Source organism: Balaenoptera borealis, assembly GCF_965194805.1.
Source record: "Balaenoptera borealis genome assembly, chromosome: 19".
Classification (NCBI taxonomy): domain Eukaryota; kingdom Metazoa; phylum Chordata; class Mammalia; order Artiodactyla; family Balaenopteridae; genus Balaenoptera; species Balaenoptera borealis.
In genome coordinates, this window is record NC_138878.1 from 5,916,436 (window position 1) to 5,929,304 (window position 12,869).

General features: G+C 43.1%; 1 protein-coding gene across 2 annotated transcripts in view; it reads right to left on the reverse strand.

Moving 5' to 3' along the window:
* Positions 1-160: 160 nt before the first annotated feature.
* Positions 161-12,869, reverse strand: part of HSD17B2 (hydroxysteroid 17-beta dehydrogenase 2) — a 70,983-nt gene continuing 58,274 nt past the window's right edge. For both annotated transcript variants that reach the window (XM_082366901.1, XM_082366900.1), the window contains 2 exons: positions 5,469-5,606; positions 161-604 (listed from right to left, as the gene is read on the reverse strand). In XM_082366901.1, coding sequence (XP_082223027.1) covers positions 183-604; positions 5,469-5,606 — 560 coding nt within the window. In that variant the 3' untranslated portion in view covers positions 161-182. The remainder of the gene's footprint in view (positions 605-5,468; positions 5,607-12,869) is intronic.

A 12,869-nucleotide genomic window follows, 5' to 3' on the forward strand; every position in this document is an offset into this window, starting at 1 on the left:
GCAGAAGGTCCCCTGGAAGTTGAATCTTCTGCCATCTTGGGCCTAGTCGGTTCTAACCAGTTTCATGTCATATGCTCAATGTCTATGTCATTCTTTTCAAGGTTGTGCCCTGCCCTCTTCCCTGCTGTCTCACTATTCAACCAACAGAGCTCACAGGGGCTGCAAGGTAGGAAACCACAACTTTAATGGGAAGCTCGAGACTCCCTCTCATTCCAAGGCTCTAACAGCTCCCACTGATTTGCCTGCACGGCCTCATTCTTCCAGTCAGGCTTGCTCAGCACTCTGGGCGTGCTCTTTCCATGGCTGTGCACTTTTTTGCTAAAATAATCAAATATGCCAGTAGGGCTAAAGGAAACAAAGCAGAGCCACAGATAAGACATCTTCCCCGGGGCATAAAATGCAAAGGGGCTCTTAGCAGAGATGGCATGCTGGACGTCCAGGAGCACTGGGGAGACGTCCATGACAGAGTAGGTTTGCATTAGCCTGAGAAAATTGCGTTCCCTAAGGATATAGTCCTGGCCGTAGTCCTCTTGCACGTCAGGGGTGAGGTGGTCCAGGATGTTCTTCTCCAGCTTGTCCCACATGTCACTCGTGCCTGTGATGTCTGAGATGCAAGAAAAAAAGAGAGGCTCAGATGCTGGGAAGGCTAAAACAGGCATGTCCTACCCCTAATTGGGAAGAAGGCCCTTGTGAATTGGCTTCTGTTGGGAAGGACATTCCCAAATGCCTTTTAAAGTATGTGCTTTATAATGGCAATTCTATTCTTTTAAACATACATACAGAACAGTGCGCAGATGAATAGGTTTGCACAAACCGAATAGCTCATGTAACCAGCAACCAGACCAAGAAAAGGACAAACCAGCCTTGGCCACCTTCCCAGGAGCCACTGTCAGATGAACAGAGTAGAGTAGCTTTGCCTGACTTTAGACATATGCACACATGGATGCATGTATTGTGTAGTCAGTAGCTTTCCATTCTGTAAATATGCCATAAATTATTTATCTATTATACTATGATGGGTGTTTGGGTTGTTTTCAGTTTGAGGCTCTTACGAATAGTGCTGCCACAAACATTCTAGTGCATATCTTTTCATGACTATTATATACAATATAAAATATAATGTATATAATATATATTATCTATACGATATGTATATACCTACATATATACATACACATAATTTTTTAAAATATAGCAGTAACGCCTGCTTCTGTGTATAAAATTAAATATATAATGTTGGGAGTTCCCTGGTGGCCTAGTGGTTGGGATTCCGGGCTTCCGCTGCCGTGGCCTGGGTTCAATCCCTGGTCAGGGAAGTTCCCGCAAGCCACGCAGCCAAAAAAAAAAAAAAAAAGAAAAGGTTAAAAAAATATGTAATGTTGAGCATCATGCTATCTATTTTTTTTTTAAGTCTTTCTTGAATTTGTTACAGTGTTGCTTCTATTTTATGTTTTTTGTTTTTTGGCCCCAAGGCATGTGAGATCCTAACTCCCTGACCAGGGATCGAACCCATACCCCACCCCTCCCATCCCCACAACCCCGCCCCGGCACTGGAGGCGAAGTCTTAACCACTGGACCACCAGGGAAGTCCCTCATGTTATCTATTTAATAAATATAATTTTAATTTCATTTTAAATAATACATTAAATTTTAATGTATAAATTATATGTGATTAAATATATAACCATATATTTAATATAGAAGTAAATTCTTGCTTATTATATAAAATCTAATAGTATCTATATATTTACTTTAAAATATAGTAGCAATGGCTGCTCATTATATAAATAATGAATAATAAGGAGATGCATATGTTTTTAAAATTAATCTCCTCTGAGGAAACTTACAGTATTGTGTGTCATTCTACACTCCCTCCTTGCTCATACAAACATATAGATATGTTTGGCTTTGGCTTAATTTTATTTTACCAGGAACAAACAAAACACAAAAAGGATCATACTAGACGTATTTTCCAGGAATTTGCTTTTTTGTTTGTCTGTGGGTTTTGATTTTTGTTTGTTTGCTTAGTAATGAATCACAGACCTGCCTCCTGGTCAATGGCTATAGTTTTAAACCAGAGCAGCAGAATTTTCCATTGAGCAGCTTTTAGTCACCATTTCTCTATCAGAGGACTTGCCAGTCGTTCCTAGGTTTCACCATTTCAGGGAAAGCTGCCATCACCAGCTTTGCACAATGTATCCTTTTGTTTTTCGGCATTCACTTCTTTAGGCTACGGTCCCAAAAGGGTGGCTGTCTGGTCAAAAAACACATTCATTTTGAATTTTTTTTTTTAAATTAATTATTCTATGGCATTTTTTTTTTCCTTTATCTATTTATTTATTTTTGGCTGTGTTGAGTCTTCGTCTCTGTGCGAGGGCTTTCTCTAGTTGCGGCAAGCGGGGGCCACTCCTCATCGCGGTGCGCGGGCCTCTCACTATCGCGGCCTCTCTTGCTGCGGGGCACAGGCTCCAGATGCGGAGGCTCAGCAATTGTGGCTCACGGGCCTAGTTGCTCCGCGGCATGTGGGATCTTCCCAGACCAGGGCTCGAACCCGTGTCCCCTGCATCGGCAGGCAGATTCTCAACCACTGCGCCACCAGGGAAGCCCCCATTTTGAATTTTAATAGCTAGTACCAGATTACTTTCCAGAAAGGTTGCAGCAACCCACACTCCCTCCTACAAAGTGTGTGATTGCTCAGGGATTGCTTTGGGGAGGAGTCTTTGCTAGCTTGGGTGACTCCTGGATACCAGGACTGCAGAGGAGCCTCGCTATGAAATGTAAGCCAGTGAAATCCAGTTATACTCACGGAAATGCAAACGGAGTTTCAACTGCTCATTTCTTTTCATGAAGGCACGACCGTACTTAAGGAAACGATTACCCTGACAGTTACTACTCCAGAGACTTCTGCATCTTAAGAAACATGTTTGCATGAACTATTGTTCCTCCAGCTACTTCTGCCCCAGTCTCTACTCTCACAGGGGGATTCCTTTTCCTCTCCACTTCCTCCCTCTTTAAACACCTCATGGACTTTCTAATCACTCTTGTGCCTACCCTGTCCAAAATCCCCAAAACTCTCTTTATTGGTGACAAAGCCACCACCCTTTTGTCAGTCTTCATCTGCCACTTTTGACACACACTTGCCCATCCCCTGCCACTTTGGGGCTACACACAATAAAACTGGTAAGATGACGTGGATCCAAATCCCATCTCTGCCTCATATCAGCACTGTGGCTTGAGAAATTCCTTAACTTCTCTGAGCCTCGGTTTTCTACCCATAAGATGGGAATATTATGATGCCTACCTCATAGGTGAGGATTAAGTGAGATTGTACACATAAAGTCTTAAAATCCGCGAAGCGTACAATATGCTTGAGCTATTTTTTATTGCAGGGTACCCAAAAAATCTGATATGTCTCCCTGAATGTCTTCAGGAGCTCTCTGTGTCCCTAAAGATTCCTTGTCTCATCCCCCACTTCAAATGTCATTCTCCAAACTTAAGTCCTCAGCTCTCCACCGTCTGGCCTCTTGCCTTTAGAGAGCCCATCAAATGTCAGCTTTAAACTGAGGATATCCTGATATAAAAGAAAGAACCAGGTTCTGCACCTAGGGATCTGGTTTCAAATTCCCCACCATCGTGGTGTCACAGATGTCCATGCTGAGCTATATATTACCCACCCTACTTCAGTGTCCTCACCTGGTGAATGATGTCAATTAAACCTACTCCTCAGGGCTGTGATGCAGATTAAGACATATATGGAAAGGATGGGAGTAAAACTGGAATGATAATTAAGGAAACAATTTGGAAATATCCAATAAAGTTGGAGATAATTAAAATCTATGATCCAGTCATCCCATTCCTGGGTATATATGTCATAGGAAAAATCACACACACATATGCCACAGTAGGTGTGCCAGAAGGTCCACAGCTGAATTGTTCACAGTCGTCCAAAAGTGACCCAAATATCCCATCGATAGTAGAAAAATTGTGGCATATTCACAGAATACTAGCAATGAAAATGAATGAACTACAGCTACACACAATATAAATGAACTGTGAAAACATAATGTTTGGTGAAAGAAGCCGGACGCAAAAAAATACATACACATTGATTCCATTTAAAGGTCAAAAACCAGTAAAGCCAAACTATTGTTTGGGGATGCATGTATGCATGGAATACTGTCAAGAACAGCAAATAAACGAATGTTACAAAAAGTACGACAGGTTACATGTTGCAGGGAGGAGAGGGCTAAAACTGGAGAGGACCATGTGAGGGCTTCGGAGAGGTGGCAATGTTTTATTTTTTTATCTGGATGTTAAGTACATGAATTTTTATAATACTGATAATTTATTAAACTATGTGTGTATATGATATATTTCTCAATTAAAAAAATAAGATCAACAATATCAGGAAAGAATGTACGGAAAATGGCTAGTGCCTGATAAGAACAGCTGCCCAAAATGCTAGCTATGACAATTTCAGTGAGTCCTTGAAACTGTAACTTAACTGCAGGGTTGCTCTCTGGTCCAAAGGGAATCTTGCATCTGTGTGTTGGAAGTTTTCATTGGCTGTGTCACCAAACTCTCAATCCTCCTGCCAGGTTCAAAATCAAATTCATCATTCTCCCCTTCCACTAGCTGTCAGGCAGCTTTTTGTGGTCTGTCTCTCAGGCTGCCATATTCGGCATCATCTTTGACCCCCCCCTCCTTCTCCATCAACTCCCCTCAACTCTCCTACCTGCCCAGGGAGTCCCCAGGTTGGAAACCCCTCTCAAGACTTCACCTTCCCTCCATTCCTACTGCCCTGGTCCCGCCTCTCAACCTGAGCGGCCCAGGTCTCTTTCCCTCGGTTTCCTTCCCAGATGAGCCCTTTCACCGAGTCTTCGTGCTCCTCCTGGACAACTCTGGGAGATCCTGGCTGCTAAATGCTTCAAGACAAAGTTCTGCTTTTCTTTTAGATTTTTATCTGGTGCATTTGGGTTAATATTCAAACCTCTAGGGTTTGTTCTTTAGTGTGTTAGGCATCCCTCCCAGTGTGTGGTCTTTTATTAGATATGCTCTTTTACGTCTTCATTTCGATCACCAATTACATGGTTGATGACCCAGAACTAAGGGCTGAGCCATGGGGGTCGTCTACATCTGCTCAGAGTCCAGAAATTCAGGGAGCGGAGAGGAGAGGATGGCCATCTCCTCCCGGGGTAGAAGGATGTGGGTCATGTCCTTCAGAGGGGAGGAGGTTGTGTTTGAAAAATACATAACATCAAAACTTAATTCCTTGGTGAAAAGAGGCAGGGGAGCAACCGTACATTGCAAAACCTGGCACCTGCCCCTCTATGCTTAGAAGAAGCCCACCCATCCCAACCCCCTTTGGTCCACCACTGAGGGGTTTGGCTTGAACTCTGTCAAAACAAAGAACCTTCAGCATCCCTTCCAGAATGAATATTGCAGGGCTCTTGGGCTCAGACACCTACTTGTTCGGAAGCCTCCGGGCTGGATAACAGAGACTTTAACTCCCCATTTGGATAGCTCTTGTCTCATGACTGCTGAAAACATGGTCAGAGCTGCCTTGGATGAGCTATAGGCTGCCATCTTCTCCATTGGAACCCCTCCTATGGGAATAATGGGAGAAAAAAAAATCAGGTCTGATGTTTTCATTTGTTCATCCACTAAGTATTTAAATGGCACCTACTTCATGCCAGGAACTGGTATCAGTGGTGACTAAGGCAGAGAAAGGAAGACAAAGGCCCTCTGTATGCAGGTGAACGCATATTCTTGGTCACATCATTGTCTGGCTTCCTTTGCTTTTGCTTTCCATGCCTGCTTCATCATAGCTGGTCCAATGGCAAACCAAGTATAAGGCTCAATCTCTCCCAGCTTCTAAGCTAAATGTGATTTAGGTGGGGTAAAGAGCATCTGCCCCAGCCTCTGACCTTCCAGTTTGGCCAACCTACATTCTGAGGTTCTGGATGGACATATCTTTGGGGAAGTGGGGGCAGAGTGGGCACTGTTCTCTCCATTACAGAGCTTGTAGTTGAACAAATTGGGTTTAATACTTGTTGCAACAAGGAGTAACACACGCCATAGGGAACCATGGGGCATCTCTGTAAGAGGGTATGAGCAGTCAGAATGGCTGTCATCAAAAAGTCTATAAATAATAAACGCTGGAGAGAGTGTGGCAAAAAGGGAACCCTATTACACTGTTGATGGGAATATAAATTGGTGCAGCCGCTATAGAAAACAGTATGGAGATTACTTTAAAAACTAAAAAAAGAGCTACCATATGATCCAGGTATCCCACTCCTGCATATGTATCCAGAAAAGATGAAAACTCTAATTTGAAAAGATACATCATACACCCCAATGTTCATAGTAGCACTATTTACAATAGCCAAGACATGGAAACAACCCAAGTGCCCATCAACAGACAGTTGGCTTAAGAAGCTGTGGTATATATATATATATATATATATATATATATATACCATATATATGAAATGGAATAGTACTCAGCCATAAAAAATAATGAAATATTGCCATTTGCAGCATTATGGATGGACCTGAGACTATTAGTGAAGTAAGTCAAAGACAAAATTATATGATATCACTTATATGTTGGATCTAAAAAATACTACAAATGAATCGTTATACAAAACAGAAACAGACTCACAGACATAGAAAACAAACTTATGGTTATCAAAGGGGAAAGCGGGGGGAGAATAAATTAGAAGTATGGGATTAACAGTTACAAGCTACTATACATAAACTAGATAAGCAACAAGGATTTAGTGTATAGCACAGAGAACTATATTCAATATCTTGTAATAACCTATAATGAAAAATCTGAAATATATATATGAACTACTTTGCTGTACACCTGAAACTAACACAATATTGTAAATCAACTAAACTTAAAAGAAAAAATTCAGTAGACAAATTAGATGGTAGTTCAAACACAGTTGAGAATTTGTTACCTAAAAGCTAGATCTGAGGAAATCACTAGGGATACAGAGAAAGTGGAAAATAGGAAAGAGAGGTATGGTAGGCAGAATAATGGTCCCTCAAAGATGTCCAGAGATGTCTCTGGAACCTATGAATATGTTAGATTATATGGAAAAAGGGGAACTGAGGTTGCTAATCAACCTTGAGATCATGAGCTTAGCCTGGATTATCCAGGTGGGTCCAATGTAATCACAAGGGTCCTTATAAGTGAAAGAGAGGAGAGAAGGGCATTGGAATGAGAGAGATGGCCTGATGTTGCTGCTTTAAAGACAGAGAAATGGGACCATGAACCAAGAATGCAGGCAGCCTCTAGAACCTAGAAAAGACAAGGAAATGGATTTGCTCGTAGAGCCTCCAGAAGGAATTCAGGCCTGCCAAAACATTGGTTTTAGCCCAGTGAGACTCATTTCAGACTTCTGGCCTGTAGAACTGTAAAATAATAAATAGGGGGTTAAAAAAAAGAGGGTGTGAGAAAGGACTTATTCTAGGAGGGCTAGCTAGGGCTGGGGGCAGATGCTCTTTATTCCACTTGAATCACATTTCTTTTAGAAGCTGAGAGAGATTGAGCCTTAAACTGCGTCTCATTGGACCAGCTGTGAGGGATGAGCTATGGAAGGCAGAAGCAAAGGAAGCCAGAAAAGTGGTGTGACCTTATTTGGAATAAGGTTCTCTGCAGATGTAATTAAGGTACAAATCTCAAGATGAGACCATCCTGGATTAGGATGGGTCCTAAATCCAATGATGGCTGTCCTTGTAAGAGACAGAGAAAGAGAAGACACAGAGAAACAAGGGAGCAGACCATGTCAAGATGGAGACAGAGATTTGAGTGATGCTGCCACAAGCCTAGGAATGCCTGGGGCTACAGAAGCTGGGACAGGCAAGGAGGCATTCTCCCTTACAGCCTTCAGAGGGAGGTGGCCCTGCCAGCACTTTGATTTCAGAACTTCTGGCCGCCAGAACTGTGACAGTATAGATTCCTGTTGTTTTAAGCCACTCTAATTTGTTACGGCGGCCCTAAGAAATGAATACGGGTGTGTTCCTGGTGTCCTTTCACTGGAAAACACGAGATTATGAAGGGGTTCAGAGCACCCAGGAGACCTCATGGGGAACCCAGGATGACTGAGCCCATGACATTAAGGGTCCCAGGTTTGGCAAAGATTTCCCCCTTCTTTGGTCAAAGAAGCATCCACTGGCTGAACTGATAAACTGTGATACAGCCGTACAATGGAATACAACTCAGCTGTTAGAAGGAATGAACTTGATACACACAACAGCATGGATGAGTCTCAAAATAATTATGGTGAAAGAAAGAGCCGGACAAAAAAACAGTATGTATTGTATAATTCCATTTATTTATAATTCTAGAAAATTCCAACAAATCTATAGTGATAGAATGGATCAGTGGTTACCTGCTGGGGGGCCAGGGTATATGGGTTAGAATGGGGGACAAGAAAGTCTGGGGAATGAAGGTCATGTTCACTATCTTGATTGTGGTGATGGTTTCCTAGGTACATATCTATGGACCTTGAGGGCATTATGCTAAGTAAAATAAGTCAGACAGAGAAAGACAAATACCGTGGGATCTCCCTTATATGTGGAATCTTAAAAAAAAAAAAAAAAAACACACACAAAAAACGCTAACTCATGGATACAGAGAACAGATTGGTGATTACCAGAGGTGAGGGGTGGGGTGCTGGGGAAATGCACGAAGGTGGTCAAAAGGTACAAACTTCCAGTTATAACATAAATACATTCTGGGGATGTAACGTGCAACATACTGACTATAGTTAACAATACTGTGTTGTATATTTGAAAGCTGTTAACAGTAAATTTTTTTTTCATAAATTTATTTATATTTTTTATTTTTGACTATGTTGGGTCTTCGTTGCTGTGCGTGGGCTTTCTCTAGTTGCAGCGAGCAGGGGCTGCTCTTTATTGTGGTGCATGGGCTTCTCATTGCGGTGCCTTCTCTTGTTGCAGAGCACGGGCTCTAGGCGCATGGGCTTCAGTAGTTGTGGCTCGTGGGCTCTAGAGCGCAGGCTCAGTAGTTGTAGCGCACAGGCTTAGTTGCTCCGCAGCATGTGGGATCTTCCCGGGCCAGGGCTCGAACCCCGTGTCCCCTGCATTGGCAGGCGGATTCTTAACCATTGCACCACCAGGGAAGTCCAAGAGACTAAATCTTAAAAGCTCTTATCCCAAGAAAAAAAATTGTAACTGTGAGGTGATGGATGTTAACTAAGCTTATTGTGGTAATCATTTCGCAACATATACATGTAGCAAATCATGTGGTACACCTGAAACTAATACAATGTTATATGCCAATTATAGCCCAATCAAACTGGGGGCAGGGAATGTAGGCATTGAAGTAGAGATACCTAGAATAGCTAATGTCAATTATCATCATGATTCTTACATGATTATTAAAGCTTTGGTCTGGGACTTCCCTGGCCGTCCAATGCAGTGGACGCGGGTTTCATTCCTGGTGGGGGAACTAAGATCTCACATGCCGCGCGCGGTGTGGCCAAAATGAAAAAAAAAAAAGCTTTGGTCTGGCTCACATAACTTCCTTTTGGGAAACACTCATCCTTACCTCCCTGTCTTTGTAGGAAGGCTGTCAGTCAACGGTTTGTCCTCATTCAGAGAGGCAGACTGACTGATCATAATATCCTATCCCCTGGACCCGGAGATTGGCTTGGGGCTGGGCACGTGACCTCAGCTGAGCCAGAGTCCTGACCTAGATCGTGGAAGGGAGATGCTTTTATGGTTTATTCCTGGCTACTTAAGTGTGATAATGGTGCAACACCGGCACTCCCAGGGGCCATTTCTGCCCCCACACAGGAGAAGGGAAACAAAGGGAAACAGAGGAGCGAGAAGGGAGCTCAGAAAGCTGGAGGTAGGGGTTGAGGACGGAAACGGGGAGTGGAGGTGGGGGAGAGTTACGGTGACTCGGAACTTGGTTCCAAACAGTCGGTGAGCTAATCACCTCCTTCTCCCTTAAGTCTGTCTGAGGTTTGGCCCTGTCACTTAAAAGGAAGAGTCCTGAGGCTTAACTGGTGAAATTTCGGTATAGTATCTGGCATCAAACATTCAACTGTGGTTCCCATCTTGTCACGTATGACCAGCTGATTCTTATTTAAGTGATTTTTAGTTTCACCAAATCTTAAGAGTTCAAAATCCAATTCCTTCCTTTGACTGGGGAGAAGGGCCAAAGAAGTTAAAGCAACTTGTTCAAAGTTTCAACCCAATCTGTGTGGTTAGACTATTCTCATTTCTCCACGGTTTTTAAGGTGAGGTGAGCTTGGCCAGCTGGAAGGGAGGTTAGCAGAGGGCAGCAGTTAAGAGCCAGGTTCTGGAGCCAACACTGCCTGTGTTCAAATCCCAGCTCTGCCATTGATTAGTAAAAGCAGTTAAAGTTAGGAAAACCAGTTTATGTTTATGTGCCTGTCCTTTAATCTGTAAATTAAGAATAATGATAATACATGTATCACAGGGTTGTTATGAAAGTTAAGTGAATTAATATATTAGAACAGTGTTTGGCACAAAGTAAGCTCCCTATTAGACCTTCCTATTATTTGCCAAGGCACTGGGATTTTTAAAAGCTCCCCCAGGTGATTCCAATGGGCAGATAGGGTTGTTAAACACTTCTAGAGAACATCTATGATTTTTTTCGATTTATTTCTGTCCTCTGGACATGTAAATATTAATACAGCTTGGGCTCTGGAAAAACTGAGATCTCTGTTTTGGTTGTAGAAGTTGTGATCTCAGAAGTTGGATAGTGACCTGGCAGTGCTGTTTGATCCTTGATCCAAGTCTCACAGATGTGGGGCCTAAGGTATGTTGTGTTTCAAGAGACTGAAATTAAAAGAGACTTTCTAGTGCTATGCTGGAAGAAACGTTTTTTGTTTATATGTTCGGTTTTGCTTGTTTGTTTTTGAGCTCCATATGCCTTGGTCAAAATATATTTCCTTTAAATTATGTTGAGCGAAAGCCGGTTTCAAAAGGTTGCATTACTGTATGATTCCATTTATATAATATTCTTGAAAGAAAATTACAGAGATGGAAAACAGATTCGTGGTTGCCAGGAGTTGGGGATGGGGTGAGCATGTGGATGTGGCTATAAAAGGGGTATCTCAGGATCATTATGGTGCTGGAAACATTCTGTATTTGATTGTGTTCATAGTTACAGGAAGCTATACATGTGACAAAACTGCACAGACCTATAAACACACACACATAAATGGGTGCAGATATAACTGGTGAAATCTGAATAAGTTCTGTGCATGGTACCAATGGCTTTGATATCGTACTGTAGTTATGTAAAATGTTATCATTAGGGGAGTCTGGATGAAGGGCGAACAGGACTTCCCTGTACATTTCCTTGCAGCTTCCTGTGAGTCTATAATTATTTCCAAATAAAAAGTTTAAAAATGCATACTCCCTTTAAGACACGCTTAGGTGGCTTCCCTGGTGGTGCAGTGGTTAAGAATCCGCCTGCCAACGCAGGGGACATGGGTTCGAGCCCTGGTCCGGGAAGATCCCACGTGCCGCGGAGCAACTAAGCCCACGCGCCACAACAACTGAGCCTGCACTCTAGAGCCTGTGAGCCACAACTACTGAGCCCGTGAGCCACAACTACTGAGCCCACGCACCTAGAGCCCGTGCTCTGCAACAAGAGAAGCCACCGCAATGAGAAGCCTACGCACTGCCACGAAGAGTTGCCCCCGCTCGACGCAACTAGAGAAAGCCCGTGCACAGCAACAAAGACCCAACGCAGCCAAAAATTTTTAAAAAAATTAAAATTTAAATTTAAACAGAAACACGCTTAGGTCAGGAGAACTGCCTAGCTCCCATGTAGGTCTTTGGCCATACCAAGGTCATAAGGTCTCCTAACATTTTGGTAAATAAAACTAAAAAATTAAGTTTATTGAAGTTTGGCATGGGAGGCCCAAAAATCAAGGCCTGGCTAATTTGAAATATTAAAACATAAGAGAAGCGCCCCCTAAGCAAGCTAGAGCTTTTGAAACATTTTCTGCCAAGGCTGCAACTGAATTTAAAGTGACAATATACTTCTTCCTCACTCCATTCCACGCTCACCCCCATCACTGATGGACGTGGCTAATGCAAAGGCAAAACTTTGCCCTTAGAGCAGTACTCACTTAGGAGGTACCAAAACTGAATGCTGGGGTTCCCTCCAATCGACTCTAAGTAGCCAGTGATGGTAACTGGCTCAGAATATGGGGTGACCTTGTTATTCAGCGACTTAATGGAACACCCAGTCAACAATGGGACGTGTTTTAACCAACCACGTACAGACCTGTGGACTCTTTCCATCCTTCATAACTGCAAGTCATCTAGCCCTACTCGGTGCAGCTACCATGAAGGCAGCATCCTCCCCCTCTTCTAGAACATACCAGTCCCCCCACCCAGCTTTTCTGCCTCGGGGAACTACTCAGTGAATCTGCCCCCTGGCAAGAATAAACTCAGCACTCATGTTTCTGATCACTCTGGTGGTCCTTGTCTTTCTGGTGGTCCTTGTTTTGACCTTATGGCATACTGTTGGCCGTGGCTAACACGGAGGGAAACTTGAAGTTACAATCCTGGAGCTTACAGAATTGTGAGGCCCTTTCCCCACACCCCCCTCGGGGGGCTCGGTCCTGGTCTTTGCCTGACTCCTTTGGTGTGGCATAAGCAACAAGTTAGTAACATTTCCCAAGGTTCTAGCATTCAGATGTTCTTGATGTCCCCTGAGGTAACACAGGGCCTCACAACACTCATCCTAGCCATAATGATCAACACCTACCAGGAGATCCTCTTGTTCCTGACCTAAAGCTAACATATGACCATATAGGAATTATGGAAAAGAAAGGGCTTTC